The 25,096-nt window shown below is 34.1% G+C and overlaps 1 protein-coding gene across 1 annotated transcript in view; it reads left to right on the top strand.

The window, feature by feature from the left end:
- The window catches only part of LOC126971939 (uncharacterized), a 49,879-nt gene extending 25,906 nt beyond the window's left edge, over window positions 1-23,973 (top strand). The window contains exons 2-5 of the mRNA XM_050818459.1: window positions 7,863-7,964; window positions 14,113-14,334; window positions 19,602-19,758; window positions 23,840-23,973. Of these exons, the coding sequence (XP_050674416.1) occupies window positions 7,863-7,964; window positions 14,113-14,334; window positions 19,602-19,758; window positions 23,840-23,924 (566 nt within the window). The 3' untranslated portion in view covers window positions 23,925-23,973. The remainder of the gene's footprint in view (window positions 1-7,862; window positions 7,965-14,112; window positions 14,335-19,601; window positions 19,759-23,839) is intronic.
- Window positions 23,974-25,096: the final 1,123 nt, after the last annotated feature.

Genomic DNA, 25,096 nt, shown 5'->3' with positions numbered 1-25,096 from the left:
AAAGTTCTTTTATCTAATTCCATTCACCTCAAGACCTCAGTTGGATTGGCGCAACTGTTATAAATCTTGACAGTTTGTGTGTAGCTCGGTCGGTACTCTGTACTCGGTGTTTCATTAGACGTTTGATAATCACTGAATTTGTATTAACTTTCGTAATAAGGTCAAACATAATATCTCGCTGCCCTAATTAACAATTGTTAGCATTTATTGTTTCATTTCAAATAATAAAAATAATATTACAGCAAAAGTATAAAATAAGAATTTAATTAATTTACCTTTATACCTGAAGTAATCATTCATTTCAAAATATTTTATCGTAGGTTTTGAAAATATAAAACATTGCGTATTAAAGTTTACATTCATTTACTTAAACAAATATAATTAGTTTATCACTTATTATTATAAAATTTGATTAACATTTTATAGATAGATCTGTACCCGCACAGCTTGACCAAATAAAGGTACCTACGGGCGACAGGACAGTCGTTCCATTTAACAATTAATGTGGTTTACTGTTTTATTTTATTGTATGAAAATGTTTATTGTTAGATAATTTATAAAGGAAATATTTTTCAATTCAATGTTTGGTGTTCATTCTTTTCGCTTTGCAAATGAAAAGCTATAGTAGAGAGATATTTAGTGAAATGAAATAAATGTGAAAAAAAAGTAAATACCTATACGCAAATTATCAGAAAAGTTCTAACAAATTAATTTCCGTTTTCCTTTATAAAAACATTCATGCAGTAATTTCTAATTACTTGTATATTTGCGTCACAAAATGGCGACACAACTTCTAGTAGAAATGACTATTCTGTTGCTAACCTATTCGATTATATATTATACATTTTACTGTAACATGTTTTAGCTTTAATATTTGGTTTAAAAACGGTTAGGTATATAACGTCTTATACTATAGTTACTTGTGTATCTACCTACATCTTAGATAATATTTAACTCTATATAGAGCCGCTTGCTGCTAGACAACCACTGAAAACAGGCCAGGTTTATTACTTTTATGTGCGTAACATGCTATTTCTTACATTTTTTTTTTTATGGAATAGGAGGACAAACGAGCGTACGGGTCACCAGGTGTTAAGTGATCACCGCCGCCCACACTCTCCTGCAACACCAGAGGAATCACAAGAGCGTTGCCGGCCTTTAAGGAAGGTGTACGCGCTTTTCTTGAAGGTACCCATGTCGTATCGTCCCGGAAACACCGCACAAGGAAGCTCATTCCACAGCTTCGTGGTACGAGGAAGAAAGCTCCTTGAAAACCGCACTGTGGAGGACCGCCACACATCCAGATGGTGGTGATGATATCGTAACTTGTGGCGTGTCGTGCGAAGGTGAAATTCGGCGGCAGGAATCAGGTTGAACAGCTCTTCGGAACACTCCCCGTGATAAATGCGGTAGAAGACACACAATGAAGCGACGTCTCTACGCAACGCCAAGTGATCCAGCCGTTTACAGAGTACTGGGTCCCCGACAATTCGAGCTGCTCTGCGTTGCACGTGGTCAAATGGATCGAGCTGATACTGGGGTGCGCCAGACCAGAGATGACAGCAATACTCCATGTGAGGCCGGACCTGCGCTTTGTAGAGCGCTAGAATGTGGGCCGGCTTGAAGTATTGCCGTGCTCTATTTATGACGCCCAGTTTCTTTGAAGCCAGTTTGGCTTTGCCCTCCAGATGGCCACGGAATTGGCAATTGCTCGAGATTTCGAGACCCAGTATTCCGATACTAGGCGAGGTTTTAAGGGAAGTGTTCTCGAAGAGCGGTGATACGGCAAATGGGGTTTTTTTAGTGGTAAACGCGCAAACTTGAGTCTTCTGGGGGTTAAATTGGACAAGGTTCAACTTACCCCATTCCGCGACCTTCTCGAGAGAGGACTCGATAGAAGACACAAGTTTCACCCGGCACTGGTCGAAGTTTTCCCGAGAGAGACCTGCATGGCCCGTGTATACGGCATCACCAGTGCTGTCGTCTGCATAGCAATGCATGTTGGCGGTGTCCAACATATCATTGATATGCAGAAGAAACAGCGTGGGAGATAGCACACAGCCTTGGGGCACTCCAGCGTTCACGGGCTTGGGATTCGAGCAATAACCGTCGATAACGACCTGTATGCTGCGCCCAGTGAGGAAGCTGGAGGTCCACTTGCATAAGCTCTCGGGAAGCCCAAATGATGGAAGTTTTGCGAGGAGCGCCTTGTGCCATACACGATCAAAGGCCTTCGCTATATCCAGACCAACTGCCAGGCCTTCCCCCTTGCTTTCAATAGCCGCCGCCGATCTGTGTGTTAGGTATACCAGAAGATCGCCAGTCGACCGACCATGGCGAAAGCCGTACTGCCGGTCGTTGATCAACTGGTGACCCTCAAGGTATACCAAGAGCTGGCGGTTAATTATGCTCTCCATAATTTTGGAGAGTAGGGAGGTAATAGCAATAGGCCTGTAGTTTGCCGGATCCGAACTGTCTCCTTTTTTTGGGATCGGATGGACAAGGGCTGACTTCCATGAATCAGGGACTACGCCTTTTGAATAAGAGTGCCGGAATAAACGCGTTAGCACCGGCGTCAACTCAGGGGCACACGTTCTAAGCACGATTGGAGAAATGCCATCCGGCATTTACATTTGCGATTTCTATGTCACTTTATGTTAATGTGCATGAATTGCTCATAAATAGAGGTTAACAGTCAACCTAATTTTTTTCGATGGTTTCACAACTGTCACAGTCTATCTAGACCTTTAAATCAACTAAGGTGTCACAAAAACCGAAATTTCCGTTTTTGTTTTTGTTTTTCATGGAAAAAAACACACAATAAAAACAAATAATGTACTTTGACGGAACACACGACGCAATTATCATTAGACATGTGGTAAATATTGTATATTCAAGTATTTTATGTTCAGCATGTGCTAAAAATTTCCTCTTAATTTATGAAGTGTTATTGCTATTGTTCCAAAACATATTTACCCTTGACCATATAAACAGCTAAAGAGAACTCCCTTCCATCTTGCTACACATACTCTTTCTATTTAGTTCTGTGACCGTCGTTCGTCATATTACGTAGACCCGGATTACATCTACTCTAGTCTTGAAATGTGGTAATACTGTAAATCTATTTGGTTTTTAACACTTATATAACTAGACGTCTCTTTTAAAACGAAGCAATGAAACTAAGAACAATAAAAGCAGAAAGTAGGTCCCATTTATTTATGAGGTTTTATAGCACAACAACGAACAGAAAACTTCATTTAAATACAAAAGATTCTTGAACATTAACTTACAAAACAGTCATTCGTATTCACCGTAATATTCAATAATTTATTCAATTATTTAAAATTATAACTTATTTAAGGACAATTGACAATCATAATTAATTAATATTTATTATTAGTGGCCTTTCCAAAAGACAAGCTCGACCCGCTGGGCTAATCTGAAGATTATCTAAAAATTTCATCATATATGTTACATCATATATATATATATATATATATATATATATATGTGAAAATACAGACAAGGAATCCACGAAGATCAAGGATAGTAACCAACACGAATCAATCAAGCAAATTGTAAGCGAAATACGGCACGAAGTAAAAAATATCATTAGGGAGGAGCTGCAGTGATCATTAAAATTTTACGCGGAAAAATTGATGACTTTGAAGTTAAATTAAACAACTACGAAACACATATGAAAACCTTAGAAATCCAGAATGTAGACTTAAAAAATAATTTAAAAAACATTAACTTGAAATATGAGGTGATGGAGAGTAAATGTAAACAAATAGAACAAAGCCTATTGAAAAACCAATTAGAAATATGCGGGTTAAAGAATGAAGATAGTGATGTGATCGGAGTCACGTCTGAAATTGCATAAGCTTTAAAACTTAATCCCAATGACATCTTAAGGGCACATTGGAAGAAAAACCCTAAACTTATTAATCAAAAATTAAAACCAGATCCCATAATCTCAGTTAACCTTCGCGATGGAATGCGGGATCAGTGGATTTTAGCTTCCAAATCTGTATCACTCACAGCAGCAAACATTGGAAGGCAGGGAAACAAACTGTTCCTGCGTGAATCACTGGCCCCTGCAACTCGCTTGTTATTGTGGAAATCGAAAGAAAAATTAAAGGATCTTTTTAGATATATATTGTGTAAAAATGGTGCTATATAAGTGCGAAAAAATGAAAGTGCAAAAATTATATCGAATAGATCAGTGGATGACATTATGACGATAAAACCTAAAAAACTGTAAGTCTTTAAATCTAAGTACTTTTGTTTTTATCATTCTAATAACTATCTAACACTTTCGGATTTAATATGGATAGTGACAACATTTTAGAAATAAGTTGCACTCACTGGAACGATTACTGTAACCAGCTACCGTTTGATAATAAATCATTGCTATTATTTCATGTAAACATTCGTTTGATTCTCAAAAACTTTGCATTGCTAGAAAATATTGTATCAAATTCTTTGCACACAATACATATAATAATGATAACCGAAGCGAATATAAAACAGGATATAAGTATGTTACTTCAACTAACAAATTTTACACTTCAAGTACTGCTTAGGTCTAATAAAAAAGGAGGAGGAATCTTAATGTATATTGTATGTATATATAATTTAGACTGTTAAGTCTAAATTTTAGACGAACAAACAATTTCATTTTAAATGAATTCGAACATATAATAGGGGAAATTTATTTACCAAACAAAAACAAATATAATATATGTGCTGTTTATCGACCACCAAACACAGACAAAAGAAGGTTTATTTACGAATTGTCATCATTATTATGTAAATATGAGTGTAATCAATCATTCATTATAATGGGTGCTATGAACATAGATATCCAGAAAATGGACCCCATAATTAAACAATATTTAAACACTTTGTCTGATCTAGGTTTTTCAGGTGGCACCATCAATAATTGTACGCGTATAGAAAAATTAGGCAATAATATATCAAAGTCATGTGTCGACTAAGTCCTTATTCGTGATAATTCTAAATGTGATATATACACAGCAGTAGTAAACGTTGCACCTGCGGATCATTCTATAATCGGTTGCGCGTTACTCGGTGTACTTGCACTTAACAACATGAATAACACAAGTACATACACAGTTCGAAATAAGTACACTTATGATAAAACTAAGTTACGAGCTGAACTTTAGATGTGATTTGGATTTGGAATATTCTTTATCCTACAATGACCCCAATGATACTATGAGGCATATATATAACAAATTTATAGCAAATAGCTCATAGCAAATGTAGAATTGAAAGTCCAACTAATATCACTAAGCGAAAATCATGTGAGTGGAGTAATAGCCGTTTGACAGAAATGTGCAAAAAACGTGACAAACTTTTTTACATATGGCGTCAAGACATGAATAATGCAAAAAATATATAATAAATACAGAAATAAAACAAATAAATATGCGCAAAAGCTCAGATATACGTACACCATGAAAACAGTTTCGAATAATTTTAATAACCCCCGTATGGTGTGGAAAATAATAAACAATTTGACAGGTAAAGTCACAAAAAGTATAGATGAAATTTTAATAAGATCCTTTAGTCTAGAAGCATTAAATAATTGTAATGGTCTAATGCAAATAATTTTATACAAGAATTTGTGACCTAAAATATATTTCAGAAAAGATGGTCCCTATATTAACACACCTCATAAACTGCTCCATTAAAACTGGCATTTATCCAGACCTGTTAAAGATAGGAATAGTACGACCAATATATAAAAAAGGCGAAAGGAATGATTACAATAATTATCGTTCAACAACAATTTTATCGAGCATAAATAAAATAATAGAGCGATACATTTTTGATAAAATAAATGCTTTTCTAACCAAAAACAATATAATAAACGAAAACCAATTTGGTTTTCAAAAAAACAAGAGTACTTCGCAACTTTTAGAAAAATTCTCGAATGAAATAAATGGTTACCTAAATAATAAACTAAATATATTTGTGATGTTTATTGACTTCAGCAAGGCTTTTGATGTTTTAAATTACGATATACTTTTTGAAAAGCTCTCGCAAAATGGGATACAGGGACCATTTCTTAACTTAATCAAAAGTTATCATAATAGTCGTTTTATATCAGTGAGTGAGTATTAAACACTAAAAGCACTATGATACCTACACTATGCGGCTGTGCTCAAGGCTCAATCTTAGGACCTTTAGAATACTTACTATATGTAAATGATATGTGTGGTGTAATCACAAAAGCCTCTGTGTACCAATTTGCAGATGACACTTGTTTGGTTGTTGCAAACAAAAACCTTAAATTAGCAGAACATGATATGCAATCAGATTTCAATAATATGTGTATGTGGGCTCATGATATCGGATTGGTAATAAATATTGACACAACTAAAGTTACGTATGTACATTCGTCTCATCTTAAAACACAAAATGAACCCACTATTATCGCCCACCACCACCATTGTTTCCACAATCCAATACAGACGTGTACTTGTATTAAAATAGAAAATGTATAAGAATACTTGTACCTTGGGCTTGTGATTGATAATAGACTAAATTGGGGACCTCATAAAAACCACGTTTGTGATAAATTGAGATCGGTGCTTTGTAAACTTGCATATTTAAAATATAAGTTACCTTATAGTGCCCTAAGATTATTATATATGGCTCTGGCGGATTCCGTTATAAACTACGGACTAAGCAGTTACGGAAGGATGTACAAGTCATATTTAGAGTATATATAAAAATTACAAAAAATAATTCTTAAAACTATCGTTACAAATTATTTTTATAAACACAAAAAAATACGGACCTAGCATTATTTAAACATTGCAAGGTTATAAATGTCTTTGATAAAGTGAAATTCCGAATATTGTCAGAATCAAAATTCATTCGAGAAATTCAAAGACTGCCTCATCTACGACAATTTACAGGAACAAACATGTCATTTAAATTACCTAAATCTACAAATATATATGGCACCAGAGCTAACAACTACGTCATTCCTCTATACTTAAACGAGACTCCCTTAGAGATTCAAAAATTATATATAAATAAAAATAAATATAAGTCATCGTTAAGAAGTACTTTATACAGAATCCTACATTAATATAATTTTATCTGCGGTAAGCTAAGTAGACAACTAATTTGTAATTATTAACATTTAGTTGATTATTATTTTTTATTTTGCATTTTATTGATTTCTATACTACTTTGTTTAAAATAAGATCTTGCAATAACTGTATTAATTGAAAATAATTGTTCTTTTCTTTTTAAATATTATGTAATTTAATTTTAAGCGGCTTCACACACAGATAAGCTTCCTAGAGTTTAAGTGTGTGTTATTATATTGTAAGCTATAACTACATTGTATTTTAAATAAATATTATAAAAAAATAACCGTGCTAATTAATTAATTGGAATATTCCATCTCAAATTTATAATAATTAAAAAAAAGGAGCTAGACAATAATTAAAAAAATATATTATATTCATAATATCTGTTTACATATTTTTCAGGCTATCGATTAAAATAATATAAATGATAAACATCATTCAATAAATAGATAAATTACGATATCCGATAGTTATTTCTCATACTTATTTGAACAAAAATATTAAACTGTTAGGTAAAATATAAAATTAAAAATGGTCACTATTCACGCTATTTAAGGGTTATAACATAGCATTAGAATTCACTTTTTAATTGGAATATTCCATTTAGTAATTATTATTAGTAATATTTGGCATGGCAAGCTGTGGCATCAAATGCTGTCACACAATGTTTGTAGATAGCCGCCTCGTCGATACCATCGCTTAACTAATAGATGTTCTTTTGATAAGGTGAGGCGCAGATGACGTACTGGTTCACACGCTACAAGTTCAAGTTCACCGAAGTTGACTACAGCTTGTTCCTAACGTATTCCGTCCTGGTTGGAACTGTCGGTAAGTGTTCTTATTTTACTGTTCGCATTAAGAGTTGCCGTTGATCGCGAGATCTGGCGAGATAGCACTCTTATAAAATACTCCATACTATCGACAAAATTGAATCGTGACCCTTTATGTCATTTACCTACCTATAGTCATAATAAACAGTACACGAATGTCATACAATCCTTTTCGTGCAAATATAAACCTGAATGATTATGATATTAAAAGACTTTTCAGCAAAGTGGGTATTTGATCAATTTTGTCGACGGTCCTTCATCAAACTTCTTATGAGTGGTTTAGAACATTTAGTCGATAATGTTCACAAGGCTGCAAATGAAAATGGAGGGAGTACCGTTATATCATAGAATAGCAGGTGATTTGAACAGAAGGATGGTAAACATGAAGGACAGTTAGTAGACAATATTTGAATCACAATTCCTCATATTTATGAAAGATATATTCAAATTCAAATATTTTTTTCTCGAGGGCGACGCCGGACCAATTTGTGCGAGGCGTTCACCGGAACCATCCGATGGTCGGGCTGTACCAAATCGGACCATGCGTTAAGGCGTTTTAAAAAAGGCTTAAAAAGTCGATCTTGTAGTTATAGACCGCTCTTGAAATTTGCCTAAATGAGTATTCGCTTAAAAAATATTTCCATTGTACATCTTCACAACAATAAATTAGCAGCTTCATTACGTGTCTGTAACAGTGATTCACAATAGACTATACGTAAATCATAGGGAGCTGATAGGCAATGTCAACAACAGCTGTCACCACAGAATATATTTATATATATATACTCTTAGCTGAGGCTGTCTATTTAGCTGTCACTTGTCACTTGACGTGTCTCTCTAACGCTGCAAAGACCTAAGATCTCCCGAGCCTGATTCATTTCTTAATCAAACACTATAATAATCTTTACATATTATAATAAAATATTAAAGGAAAAAACTGTACATCTGAAAAATTTAACAAATAAACAAACGACTGAAAAAAAGATATTCCAAAACAATAGATAAATTATGCAATAAAAAGTAAAAAAAAATATATTTTTTGTACGTATTTTTATACAATTAATTAATCTAATAAATTAATGTCGCGTAGCGCGTGCGACTCAAGCGCATCTCACCTATAACTAATAATGTATGTATTTTTTCTCCTCTCAAAGAATAACAATTATCGTAACTAGAATTAGATTAATTAATTAGATTGTATAAAATTAATTATTTTTATACTTTTTAGTGCATATTATATCAATTGTTTTTGAAGTCGGTTATTTCTTTGTAATATTTTTGTGAAGTACACAAATAATTTGTCTAAATATGTATAGATCTATTACATTTTGCAATGCAGCAATGAACGTAAGCGCATTGCAATTTGATTTCAGACAGAATTTCTGCCACAGATTGCACCCCTACTGTAAGTCGTTAAGGAGTTCCATTGATCATCATATTTGACTACGACTATTTCTTGACCATAACAACGTTGCGTAGGTGACTCAAATATCCGGATAGCAAAAAAATGATTCAGCCGAGTATTTTTAATTTGCTCCTAAGAATTAAAGAGTTACGTTACTTTGTCATGGATCCCATAGTCAGAACCTCACCAAACTCTCATTATACGACCCTTGAAGTACATCCTCTTCATAAAAAAGAATCATCGAAATCGGTTCACCCAGTCGAAACTTATGTGGTACAAACATAAAAAAGCCGACAAATTGAGAACCTCCTTCTTTTTTGAAGTGGGTTAAAATGTTTTTAAAGGAATACTAATTGCTGTTTGTTCTACAAACAATACCGAATCCCAAAAAGTACATTATATAAATCTTATCTGTGTGTCTTTTTGCACGTTTGTCGCTATGTATATCCGGGCAACACGCACAAACTACTGAATTGTATTTTTATGACAACATATTATAGGTTATAGTTAATTGTTACTACTTAATACATTTACTAATATGTATGGAGATCTCTCTGAATAAAATAAATAAATAAATAGGCTTTATATTATCACGCAAAGTGCAGACATAAAACTTATATTTGTTGCTTTATTGGGTCCATGCGTTAATATTTCATATACATAGTCTGGCCCATAAATACTGTTACAATTAAAAATATTTAAAATGTTACATTTGAATTTAGAATCTGTCATTTTTATATGATTGTTCATTGCGTTTTCTCATTTTGGCGCTAGTATATTGTACCGTTATCATTGTACAATATTTTGCAATATTAAAATGGAGTGGGGTGATAAAGAGAACCGAATCGCTGTAAATTACATTACACAAAGTAGGTTATTAATAGCAATGAGACCTTAGATCTTAGATCGGCTAGATCTTTTTCTGTCGTAAACAGGGAGGTCTCATTGCACCCTATATACAAAGATACTCGACTCTTTTCTCCTTGGATTGTAATCCTAGATCAAAATAAATTTCATATAAACGACGACTATCATGATTATCTGTAGCTCTCTCTTTTAGTTTTTTCGATATTTTTACTTACGGGCTAGAGTTAATTCAAAAAGTGCTTAAAACTGAGTAATCATATCGGCCACATACAGAGGCCTAATAAATCCGACAACATTAAGCGTAATTAACACTTAAGAACTATCACCTTAAAATGTTTATCTCTCAGTAAAATCAACTTTCAGCCATAGTTTCAACGACTGTCTTACGATTTTTCGATCAGAAGGCCTTCCATCAAATTTTAATTAGTGATTCAATTCCGATGCAGTTCAGTTTAGGTACCTGATTCGCTTAGATCGTACCATGAAGTGCCTATAACTGAATGGCGTTTGAATCGCTTACGGAAGAATGAACGAAAGAAATTTCTGTGGTCCGCAGTGTGAGAAAGAGATGACGCTGTACAGTCGATGCATATGTCATATGTGGGTCTATTACTCGAACCATATTATGCGTTGCGTTTCAAAACCTAAAACTATAATATGATTTAATCGGTTTATTGCGTAGAAATTACTACAAATACAATTTTAGAATGCACTTTATAGCGTCAATTTATAAACCATTAAGAGCTTTTTAGTACTTATTAAATAATAGTAATACGTAGATAAATGGTTCGTTGAATTAAAATGGTTAAAAACTGATTAAAACGAGAGAGACAGCAGCACAGAGTACATTTTTTTTAATTCGTTCTTGCAAACAGGCTATATATATAGGCCAGAGGTCCTTACTGCCTCGTCTTTAATATTTTTATTTTCGGTATTATTTTCGGTATTTTGTTTTACAAAAAAGTCCAATAAAGTATTCTCATCTCATCTTTCATTAATTCCATTTTCCTTTTCTGTATTTTTTTATATATGTTTTTACTATTTTTTAAAAGTTAATTACATAACGATTCACTTTCCGCTAAGAAAGAAGCAACTTTCATTGAATCGCTCACTTTGACACATAAGCTATCCAGTTTAGGTAGAATAAAATATTATATCATGGTATGAATACATAAACGAACTAAAACAGTTTACGATTCAATTTCCGACTGGATATGACGTCCACCTAGATTGGATAGCTCTTATGACGTCGTGGTATGAATTACCGAAGCAGTTCATTTTAGGTCGTCAATTAAATCGCAATAAGAGTGCATGGTAGGCCCGCAGGTCACGTGTCATTAGGCGAGTTTAACATTTTATACCCATCTCAAGAAAAGTGCTCCACGCCACTAAAGAAGTTTGCACTTCAAAATCAAAACCGCCCGACAGAATTTTACCTTCCTACTGAGTTTCCACAACTTCGTTACTATTGGGTAATTTTTAGAAACAGAAATTGCCGAGAACGAAAGACTACCAGTGGGAAGCTCCTTTGTACAGGATGCCGGCTAGATTATGGATACTACAAAGGCGCCTATTTCTGTCGTGAGCAGTAATGTGTAAACATTACAGTGTTTCGGTCTGAAGGGCGCCGTAGCTAGTGTGATTAGCAATTAGGGCAAATGAGACTTAACATCTTATGTCTCAGGTTGTCAAGCGCAATTGTAGTGCCGTTCAGACTTTTTGGGTTCTACAAGAATCCTGGCACTGCATTGTAATGGGCAGGGCGTATTACTTACCATCAGTTGAACGTCCGTCTCGTCTCGTCCCGTATTGGCGTAAAAAAGACTGATTTTAGAATTTTTAACTCAGTTGTATTTTAGTTGGAATTACATTTGCCTTTATCGCTATCTGATGATTGTCTCGCTTTAATGTGAAAAAGGTTTCTGTTAATATTTCGTATTATAAGCAAATCAACAAAATTTAGTAATGTGGGTTTTTTCTTGTAATCGTAAAACTACAACATTTTTTTTTTATTTTTGTTCTTTTTTTGATTTAGTGCCGGAGAAAATGTGTGTCTTCTACCGAGACCTCGCTTGAAAATAATAATAATAATAATCATTTATTTCAGGCATTACTCATAGAAAATACAAATTAAAATCAAAATTACAATTAAATTACCACTAAATCCAATTACCCAACCACACAAAAAAATTAATTAAATAAATTGAAATTACTTACTTATATTAAATAGCTAATTTTCTATTTTTATCAAGATGGATGTCCATCCATCTTTTGAAAATATCGTTATTATATATACATTGTTAGAGACAGTCATCAGAATTCCGTTGCTGGAGCATCTCATTCGATCCCAAAAAGAAGCAATTCTTGTGCGAATTATTGCGAAGAAGTCGGGCACTCTCGCTCTCGCAAACATACTTGCAGCACTGCAATACCTTGGAAGTTTCATAAGAGCTCGATAGGAATCATTATATTGCACTCTTAGTGAACTTAAGGTCTTGTTTGAATAATAACACCACAGTTGGCAGGTGTACATACACAGGCAATAAGTTTGAAATAGTGTTGTTTTCACCTCATTGCTGCACTTTGCGAACCTTCGTGCTATCATGTTGCTACGTACCGAGAGCGCCCTTCGCTCCCTCTCAATATCGCAGTCGTCTTTCAGATATTCCGTTAAGATATGACCTAAATATTTGAATTGATTTACAATTTTTAAACTTTTCTCATTCAGATATACCCCAGGAATATTTTCTGGTACCTTTAACCTATATATATAGTTTCACCCCCAGTAGCCTCATATTTCCACGTTTGTCATTAAAAAACCTTCAAAAAAGCGCGTACACTTTTATAAAAGGCCGTCAAAGCTTCCGTGATTCCTCTGGTGTAGGAAGAGAACGTGGGCCGCGGTGATCACTTAACTGTAACTCGTTTAATTTAAATAACATCAGATCTCTTCGTCTAATATATATTTTAATCTCTATTATAAAAACAGATTAACTTATATTTCAGAAGCTACATACAACAATAACTATTCTCATTATTCATTGACGTTGTTCAAGCCTCAATTCAGTTCCATCTACATTTGAAAGAGCGACATCTGAACTCAATTTCCTTATTGTAATTATTGGGGTTGAGCAAGTTATAAGTTACAACCTGAGAGTTGAACAAGACATAATATCAAGATTTACGATCCATTCGTCACTCGAATGGTTGACTCAGTTGGTAAGAGCGCCCGGACGGAACTCGGGGCCCGGGCTAGAGTTCCGCATCTTACATTTTGGTTACAAATTTAATGTCCACGGTAAACAAAATGGCCGCCAAGCGATCATCGCTCAGCGACTGTTATCAGCGAGTCCTCGCCAGCTGTGAACAGTCAGCGATTAACTATTAATATATGAGTCTCTTTTGAATAAAACATTTTGAATACACGGAAACTATTTCGGTTGTTGGTTTCTTGAGCGACAAAACAATCAATAGGTATACCATCTCTCGCATCATCGCTGGTAAAATTTAATAACATGTCATTCAGTAATGACAAAACCTATCCAACTACAGCAAATAAAACCTCCGAGTCAATAATGCTGAGCTACTAATTATAACTGTCCGCATTTGAAGGCTGTGAACTCTTTGTATATTATAATTTTAAAATCAACCATATCGAGATATATCATATTATTAATGTCAATTTACACCAATTAAATAATTAATCTAAAAATAAGTTATGCGCGTTTTTAATCCTTTCAAAACATTTTATTGAATTAAAATTAAAATTATAGCTTTTTGAGTAATCAGAAATAACGACATGTGTTTACATACGTCTTAAAATAATTCCACTAAGAAATGATGCACTAAAATGAACAATATTGTTTTGTAACAGGTTCTTTCGTCACGATATATCTGTTTAGCAAGAGATGGAAGATAGAAGACAGCATCATTGGCATCATCGCGTGTATCAGCCGCGTGGCAGCTAGTCTGGTGTACGCGATGGCTCCCAACAGGACAGTATACTTCCTTGGGCCTGTTCTGGACATGTTCAGCTCTGCAGGGGCGACCTCCTTGCGCTCAATAGCCACAAAACTAGTGAATGCTAATGAAGTTGGTGAGTTTATTTCAATTGTAATTATCGATCAATTTTATAGGGTTTATGGTTGTGTAACGTCTAACAGATTAGAAAATTCCATAGTTCGGTCATCTTTTCTTGTATTTGTCACGTGGAAAGAAAGAGCTGTGAACGAATTACGTAATAACATCACAGTCCACAGACTAAAAAATAATCCATACCAGATAGCATCTCCGTGTGGTTGTCAAGGAACTTTGACTGCTGTAGTTTGAAGAGAGCGCCCGCGCCGGCGAGTATTTAACATCAGAGGATCTGTTCTGTTGACCACGTCACACAATTGAAAACTTTAACGTTTCACTTACCTGACTAGCTGACTAGAAGTTTAATTAACTAAAGGCCGGATTTGTGGAAAGTTTATAATATAATAATTCTGTTGTGTTCTGGTAAAAAAAACCAATGGCGTGTATAAATATAGGTTGTATAGAGATTTTCTTACTTTTATCACTGGGAATTTTCATAAATAAAGACAATAAATATTCAAGGTTCCTCAATGGTGGTTTGTTGGCCTGTCGGAACTTATTTCCTAAATATTCCATATTATGAGTTACGAATTATATTGTATTAATAGCATTCAAATCAGAATAAGTACGTGTATATTAAAAGCACATCAACTGCTAAAACACTACATTTGTTTCTATCGAATAACATAATATTTACACACAATACATCATGATGGAACGGACAGTCTTTCTAGAGTTAGCAGTGAAAGTGTTTTCAAAGCTCATATAAATATATTTTTATCTCCAATATTTGTGTGGACGATGTTTGTACTGTGCTCATAATATGTGAGCGTGAGTTATTTAGCGTACTAAATTAATTTGTCGCATGAGCTGTTCTATATGTCATTGGAACAAAATAGCGATAACGACAACTAAATACATCAGTACTCGTATTAGGATTATAACTAGTAATATCTAATGTTATAGTGTTTATCAACCTGTAATTCTAGGGGTCTAGATACATCTCTAAGGGATAAAAAGAGTACAAAAATTATAAATATATTTTAATGAACTATTAAAAATTATTTGTAGGTTAACTACACGTGAATACAAATCAAGAATAAAACACATACATAATATGTATGTATATAGATAGGTATAGAGACCAGAGAGTGATTTGAAGTAATTAGTGTATTGACAGTTATTGGTGGGAAAATGTTATGATGGTTTCCGTTACGCAGAGACGATGTTGTAAATGTTGGTAAATTTAGGTGATAATTGATTGTTGCGGCTATTGATGGCATTGAATAATAGTGGCAGAAGACATGCAAGTAGGCATATCTCTGTCCCCTCGCTCTGGTAGACAGGCATGAGTGCATGTTTATATAATAAAATGTAGATTGTTTCAGACCTAGATTTTTATTTGATCTGAATTTCGCATAAACTTGGTTATTTTAATATGGAAAAACTGAAGTATTTATACAAAATAGAGATCAATTGAATAGGCTACATGTTTCAACTTTGTGAATATTTTCTAAAACAGATTCACCTAATCATGATTTATATTCACCGAGTAGGCATTAAAATTCTTCGATAAAAATATACATTGTCATTTAATATTATTTGGATGCATAAAATAAACCGCTATTTCTTTGTGAAGCAACTAAAAACTAATTTTCAACGCTTCTTAATTCTTACTAATTCATTTCACGCCCAAATTAAAGTAAATCAAATAATGCAAGAGTATTTAAAATAACGACACTCGTCGTAATCGATCAGTAAGGTGAAGCAACTCTAGGCTTGTACTCTCTAATGTCTACAACTATCTTGTAGTGACCGCTACAATTGTAGTCATACTTTGATAAAATACTAAATCTGACTCTTCAGAAGCTTCTCATTATAATAGATCAATTGTAATAAACAAGTTATCATTATACATCCAATGAAAATATTATGTAACTACTAATACATAATATTGAAATTAATATAATTCTCGTCCATTGGTTGTGGTTCAGTAGACATGTTATGAGTTACAGGAGGCTTACGACGTCATCTATGGTCTAGTTGACCAGCTAACGTCAGGATGGCCAGGGTTCCTAATGGAGGTGTCGGTGATGTCGCGCACATCGTAATATTCACTCCGACAGTTTTTGCCGAATGCAAAACCGAAAAACAATATTATTTCTAAATTAAAATTATGCCTTAAAATAATTGCTTCCATTATTTAAAAGAATTATATATCCTTTAATTATTGGCTGTAGATAATTACTTAAAATCTTTAAATATAAATTAGAGATTACATTAGAGATGTGGCCTCTGGTGTTGTAAGAGAATCTGGGCGGCGGTGATCACTTAACACCAGGTGACCCGTACGCTCGTTTGTCCTCCTATTCCATAAAAAAAAGAGATGGCGTCGCCCCATTTAACATAATTTGTTCGGTTTTCGTACCAGTATACCGGCTTATTTTTGAGCCGAGCTTTTCATCTGGTAAACTATCAATTACTATGGCAAAAACTCACCTTGTCGAATGTACCGCAAAAAACTGTAGATCTGTTGAGATACTGGTACGAAAACCAAACAAATTATGTAAAATGGGGCGACGCCATCTCTAATGACTAGATTAGAGTGCGGCGTGCATCAAGGAGGGCTAACCTCTCCGGACCTCTTTAGCCTTATTTAATGTGGAGCTTAGAAATGCCGAAGTTGGCTATCATATAGGGAAAACGTGCGTGAATACCTTCAGCTACGCTGAAGATATGGTGCTTCTAAGTCCCTCAATCAGAGGCAGCCTCAGGAAATTGCTGGCTATCTGTGAAAAATATGAAGGGCAGCATGGCCTCAAATATAATGTAAAAAAAAACACAAATTATGGTGTTTCCGGCTAAGAAAGGTCTGGAGAGAATTCCGATGGTCTTTTTAGACGGTGTATCCATAGACAGAGTGGACCGATTCAGGTACTTGGGGCATATCCTAACTAAGAATTTGTGTGATAGCGAAGATATAGAACGCGAGCGGAGGGCTCTGGCTGTTCGATGCAATATGCTCGCACGCCGTTTTTCACGGTGCAGTCCTGAGGAGAAGCTGACACTGTTTAGAGCATATTGTCAATGCTTCTACACGTGTTAGCTTTGGGTCAACTGCACTAAAACTGCACGAAGCAGCATCACAGTGCAGTATAATAATGCATACAGTATTCTGATGAGACTGCCCAAATATTGCAGTGCGTCGGGCATGTTTGCCGACGCCAGAGTCCCCGATTATTTCACAGTGATAAGATCACGAGTTGCTGCTTTTTGGTCTCGCATTCGCGAATTCGAAAACGAAATTCTCAGTGTATGCTCTGAGCACCCAGAGAATCCTATACTCTATTACTGGCTTTCGGTGCATCGTGACATTAACCGGAAATAGTATTATCAGTACATTACTTTTTGAACGAGCCCCCCTATGGGGCAATTTTAGTTTTAATTTATTTAATTAAGTACTGTGATGCATAAAATTTTATTTTTAAGTACACCTTATTCTATTTTATTCAATTTACTGTAATGGGTTTAAAATGCCTGAAATAAATGACATATTATTATATTATATTATAAACAAGAGCTATGGTTCGGACGGTCGCGCTGCTCGATTCAAATCAGTAATTCATAAACTTCTTCTTGTGCGTCAAAAATTATCTATAAGTTATCTCTGAGGTTTTACTGGATGATTTCGTATTGCCAGCCGATCCGTTTTACGGGCTGCTACGCTTTGCTCTTGTGATTCATAGCACGAAGACGATCCATACTAACGCGGTTCTTTTCACCTGCAATTTCTTGTTCTTCTTCAGTCCTTTCATTCGCAATATTTCGAATCCTAGTTGCATTACGTCTTTGTCGGGAATAATTTGAGCGTCTTGGTTGTGACATTGTTAATGATAATATCGGCACAATAAGCTAATAGAAACTCGAAACAAACACACAAACTGGTCAACTTGAATAACATGACGGGCATTGTCAGCTGTATTTTATAACTCATGTAGCGTGAAACTAACAAAAAACTTTATTGAATTCTTTCTATTCTCGAGATGTCATCAAAAATGTATCAGAAAATATTTTTTTTTATAATATTTTTTTGTAATAATTTTGATATTTAATGACTTATGTCCGTCTCCTGGCTCTAAGCTACCTCCTCACCAATTTTCAGCCATATCGGTAAAGCCGTTCTTGAGTTATAAATAGTGTAACTAACACGACTTTCTTTTATATATATATAGATTTTACAGGTATTGAAACGGTCTTTAATAAAATATCATTTAATGGGATAAAGATTAGTACAGATGTATGAATAATACGGTTTGATTATTGTCGGCACTTACTTATATCAACTTTAAAAATGTAAAAAAGTAGTTATATAGTGGCATAGCTACAATAGTTGGACATAATATAGTATCGCGGACTTTTTTTGTTGATATTGATACGTTTTATAACACGTAGAACATCTTTTTGCTCTATCTTCAATAGTTTCCGCAGCGCACGCGATGACACATTTTTTATGACGAATTTTTTCACATCCTGGGTTATATTGATGAATTTTTATCAGGGATCCCATTTTTTTGAAAATGTAATATATCACTATATAATCTATCACTCAGTGAAGATGCAGCTATTTAGTGGAGAAGGAATTTTTGAAATTGGTCAAGTAGTTTTTGTTTGAAAACATTACAAACATCAATACAAAAACATAAATGTTTCTGCTTTATAATATTTGTTTAGAAATAACACTAAATTAATTTTTAAAAGCATTTATTTAATCCAGTTTATATAGATATTTTGGTGCTATTTGTTTTTTTTTTAGCTGGGCACATCAATATTTATGTTCTAACCTAACATAACCTAGACTCTTTTGCCAAGATGGCATCGAAGAGATCGATTGTCTCGATTTTATTCAATAATAAAAAAAAAACATTTCACCTATTTCAATTTTAAAAATTACGTTATTTCTAGAAGATAATTAGTTACCCATCAATAACTTTTAATTTTGAACTGCATAGTTTCGCCGAGTTTATACAAAGTTGTTAAGTTTTATTCACAAATACATTGCAATTTTCGTCTTCGATTTTCACAAAAACTGAATATTTGCTCAGAAAAAGAGAAATAGGTAGTTTGCTAAGAAAAGTGACTTGTCTCTATCGAATGCAAACCTCGCTTTATTTAAATTCGACAATAATTTATAAAAAAAACGACCCTTACGATTTTTAACCTAATTAAATATTTGACAACATAATTTTTTTTTATTATAATTATATTATATGACGTATTTTTTTTCAGGAAAAACTAGCTCTCTTATCAGCATATCGGAAGCATTAGTGCCTGTAATATACTCACCTGTTTACAGCAAGGTATATCTGAGCACACTGTCCACCTTCGCTGGGGCGTTCTACCTCATTAGTGCCAGTTTGGCTGTTCCTGCTATTCTTATATATTTGTAAGTATTTATTCAGTATACATATAATCTGGCCATAAAATAATGTTACAATTAAAAATAATTAATAACTTGGAATCTGTCATTTTTATGACTGTTCATTGAGATTTCTCATTTTGGCGCCAATACATTGTACAATATTTTGCGATATTAAAATGGAGTGGGGTAATAAGGAGAACCGAATCGCTGTGATTGCATTACACAAAGTAAGTTAAAGTTTAGTCTTGATTTTATAATTTTACCAACGATTTAAATAAAGTTAGCGACAAAATTCAATTGTTAGATATTCTTTACGTCATGGAGCGACGTCATTTGACGGCAAATGAAATGCAAAGAGCTGTAGGGATGTTGCAAGCGGGAAGTAATCAATCTCAGGTATCTCGGCATTTTGGCATTCATAGAAGTGTTATATTTTGTCGTCTTTGGCAGCGCTACAATAATACAAGGGAACCCGCTGAACAGCATTCAGGCCATAAAAGGAGTACAACCACTCGGCAAGAGCGGTACATACAACTGACTGCAAAACGCGAGTCGATGTTAACCACTCGAGACATAAGTTTGAGGCTACAAAATTCAAGTGGTGTTGATTTAAGTCCCCAAACTGTGCGAAATCTACTGCATGAGTACGGCCTACAAGCTCGACGTCCAATTAGGTGCCCACCGATACGTGACAGGAATCGCGCTCGTCGAAATGAATGGTGTAGAGAACGCAGAACATGGACCCAGAAACAATGGGATGAAATTATGTATTCCGATGAGTTGCGATTCGGGTTTAGGCCTGATACAAGAAGGGTGCGAGTGTACCGTCGACCCGGAAATATGAAAGTCTCAGGTGCATTCAGGAAGTTCATCCATACAGCGGGTCAACAGTTATGGTATGGGCGCGTATTATGAAGAACAGGCGAACTGAGCTCGTTTTTGTAAATAGAAATAGAGAGGATATTCTCAGACCTTATGTCCATCCATTTGCACAAACCTTTGCCTCCAATTTTACGTTAATGCATGACAATGCGCGTTCACATACAGCTCGGCGAACCAGTCAATACTGGCAACGGAGAACGTCCGGGTATTGCCCTGGCCTACACAATCACCAGACCTCAACCCCATCGATCACGCATGGGACATGCTCCAGAAAAGTGTTTTGAAGGAATTGGACGGAGTGACAACAACCCAACAGCTGAAGGATTTGCTACAATTCCATTGGGAGCGAATAATGCAAGATGACATAAACAGTCTCATTAATTCAATGAATAATCGTTGCCGACAAGTTCTGAATAGTAGAGGAGGCCATTCTTTGTATTAAATTATCCTATATTTTCACAATAAATTCATTTTCTTCAGAAATTTCATTTTGTTAAAAAATGTTTAGTTGCTTTACATAAGCATAACCTTAGTTTCTGCAGTATATTCTAATATTTTAATTTCTGTCCTTAAAAGAACTCATAAAGACAACAGCTGTTATTTTTGCATCCCTAAAAATAAAATACAACGTTTTATGTGAAAAATCATCCTTAAATGTTGCTTAGACTTTTTTGATGTGTGTATATGTGTTCAAATGTTTTGCGTGTGTCAATGCGTCAGGTTATAATGTGTGATTACTTGAAGTTAGGGTTACGGTTGGTAGATTAGTTCTATATTTAACTAAAACTTTACAAAAAAATAATATCAATTGATAGAATAATTATTAAAATCTGAAAATAATTTACGTTGCGCTAACGTTAATTATTTTTGGACGGTTTTGTGCACTTTATATATCTTTTACTTCTACTTCTTACTACGAGACCACGTCCATATCTACTATATTAACTGTTTTAATATATTTTGCTTGTATGTTCTTAAATATTATTGAGTTAATAATATTTAAGAACTCAATATTTCAATGTTTTTTCGAACGTCGTGCTCACGGAGCAACTTAAATATAAGTACGTGGTATATGGTTGCAAAAGTTAAACTTATACCGAACTTGGATAGTTTAAAATAATAATTATACGGCAATATCCGCATTCAAAGTCAACCTCAACAGTTATAAATGCCATATGCCATGCCATAGAAATTTCATCATTAAATAGATGCCAAATACATAGTCCTTACATTTAACATTTATTTTTTTATTTAGGTAAGTACTTATGAAGTAGTATTACTCGCGAACGGATTACAAGAAAAAGCATACTTCCACGCAAGCAAATAACAGAGGTTACTAATAAAACACAATGGATTTATTTCGAAATCTATAAAAAAAGACCTTGCGGTCTTACGCCCTTATGACAGTGTTGCGATTTCTAATACAACCTTGAGATGCAATATCTATTTTGAGGAGTTTTATATATTTAGCAAGGTGCTATAGACGACCTTATTGTAATGGCGAAACTAGGAAATGGCGGGCAAATTATTTGGTAGAATTGTGTAAAAATAACACTGACGTTCAGTCAGTTTTGTAGTTCATTTTTTAAGTTGGCGCATGCTCAACTTGACTAAGTTGCATGAAGCAATATTAGGTACCTACTACGTGGCACGTACAAAGAAATAGGTATTAAAGAATCCTATTCGCCCTGATTTTAGCGATGCTATAACAACTGGAGGAAATAAGACATTGTAATAAATAAATAAGTTCTGTAAGTATTTAAAAAAAAATTGATTCAAAGTAAACTCAGTCCAAAGACTTGTTCTAGAATTAAAGTTTTTGACAGCGCTATAGAAAAGTTGAAAAAATTAAATAAAAATCACTGTAGTTAGGTGTTTCGTTTATTTATGCCCCTTATAAAATATTCATATGTAGACATGTAGGTACGCACATAGGGACGTATTTTTTAAATATTACTTTCACTGAATTTTCTTTTTCACGCCCAAGCGAAGTTCTTAGGTACCTATAGGTACATACATGCGTTTATAACAGTGTGTATAATATATACTCAGAAATTGAAAAGAATCATAAAAAACTTTTTGTTGTAATAATCGATTAATGGTTTTCTAATTAGTAACACCTCACCTAATTATTGAAAAATAAAATATTTGCAATGCAGTTCTGTGGCATTAGTAATAGGTCCTTCCGTGAATCTTTCGTACTGTTACATTTGTAGCTCTATAGGCTCTTCAACACGATAAAAAACGTGTTAAAGGTCCTAAAAACATTACAGCAAACTATTAGTTATGTAAAAAGATTTCAATTAAGAAGAAAAAGATAATATTTTGTTTATATTGATGATAATATTTAAGAATGTTTGCGTTCCTTATTGAGGAAGAAATTTCTAATTCCAATCCCGACTCACGGAACATAAAAATCTTAATTCTCTAAGTAAAAATCCTTGAATCAACTTTTACTTCATAATCGGTTACGCCATTCTTACTCGATCTCAACAAGGAAATAGAACAGAATCTGAGTAATGAAATTTGTTATTGATATTGAATATTCATAAAAAAAATTAGTATTCATATTCTATTGCAACGATGGCAAAGCGCAACACCTTCCTGTTTATAACGATACCTAGATTGTACATCATTATTTTTTATATAAATCTTGCGTCAACTGTGAAAAAATAAATAGGCACATTTTTTGTAGTTAGTTTAAGTTTTCGGGAGCTGTTACTGATCTAGCTAGGACTCATCTCTGCGAAAAGGTGGTTTACCAAGCTCTCCAAGTATGTCTCTCTCTCTCTTTTTGCATATAGCTATATAGGTATCTCTTTCAGTGTTTTGGGTCAACGTTTTTATACAGCAGCAAAGTCATATTGACATTGACCGAGCAGGGTTCGCTAGTTACTTACAAGTATATATACAATATAGTCATGCTCATCTCTCAGGAGGTGAAGATCAAGGAGCTTCCCTTAAAAACGTGAGTGAGCCGGCGTTGTTGACGCGACCGGCGACACTATACAAGATCGAGTGTTACAAATATGCGAGTCTTGAGCCCTGCGCGTGCAATGGAGTGTTAATATACGCTCAGGCAGAGATTTGCTTCATCATTGTTGAGTGTGATTGTGAGTTGATATGTTTACTGAACGTCAATGGTGTCTACCTTTTAAAATTAAAAATAATTGTATTGGTATAATTTTTATATTGATTTGTGATTAAAAACTTTTATTTTCAGGACCTTATACTGTATACGAAGAAAAGACATTGAGAACACAAGCACAGAAGATAAACCAAAAGAAGATGAAATTACCAAGTTCTAGACGTTCTATTATTAGCAAATATTATCATATATTTATTGTTAAGTTCTGTTAAGTATTTCATTAGAAATACTAAATAATAGTGTATTTTTTGGAAAAATCTCAATAAATTTTATATTTCCATTGAAATAATCTTTTAGTTAAGTAATTTCGTTTTTACTTGTAGGTTTATAAGTTATACCTAAGTGTTTCTGCAATCCATATTCTATAATAAAAACAAAGATTCTGCCTGTAACAAATTCAATTCTATCTTATAATACTCTGCATGCAAACGCTTGATTAGTTCTTGAATAACTATACCCAACCAAAAAAACTATACGATATGAATGTTTCTTGGTGACAATGGGATCACCTCACGTCAAAGAAAATTAATATGGGCCAAATATACCATTATCATATAAATCATTGAACGTACTTAAATAAAATACATAACTTACATTATGTGTGTGCCCACATCACAGCCGGCTAGATCATGAGTACCGCGAGGGCGCCTTTCTTTGCCGTGAAGCAGTTGTGTGGTTCGGTGAGAATGGCGCCGCAGCTAGTGAAATTACTGAGCAAAGGAGACTTATCATCTTATGTCTCAAGGTGTCGTTTAGAATTTGTGGGTTTTTCAAGAATCCTCAATGTAATTGGCAGGCATATCAATTACCATCAGCTGAAAGTCCTGCTCAATAAAAAAACATAAACAGAGAATGATGGAGAAAAATTGTGAAGAGCTTTACATATCTGCCCCAACCAAAATTTATTGACAACCGCTATATGGAGAACGGTGGTACCGACAAAGAAAAGGAAGGCATTCTATGAACTATACCTGAACCTCCATTTTAAAAGTGGAAGTTTAATTGGAGTACAATTATAGATATTTATTATGTTTAGAGCTCCTTTATTGAATATTCCACATCATATGAAACTGAACTAGCGAATGTTGCCCAAAATATTAGTATCAAAGTAAAATATAGTATCACGTGGCGCCAATATATATAGTTAACGAATAAAACAATCAAATTTTAAAAGCTTTAATTTGTATCATAGCCGTGTTTGCCCTTTTTCTAATTGCCATGACGTAGTCTTTCTATAAGATTAATTGCCTTTCTTTAGATAGTGATGGTTTCGTAATTGGGTCAAACCTAAGTTAAGCGTTTTCAAGGACATAGTTACTCAATACTGTATTT

The sequence above is a fragment of the Leptidea sinapis genome, chromosome 25, assembly GCF_905404315.1.
Source record: "Leptidea sinapis chromosome 25, ilLepSina1.1, whole genome shotgun sequence".
Classification (NCBI taxonomy): Eukaryota; Metazoa; Arthropoda; class Insecta; order Lepidoptera; family Pieridae; genus Leptidea; species Leptidea sinapis.
The sequence above is the reverse complement of the archived record's forward strand: the minus strand, read 5'-3'. Positions and strand labels throughout refer to the sequence as shown.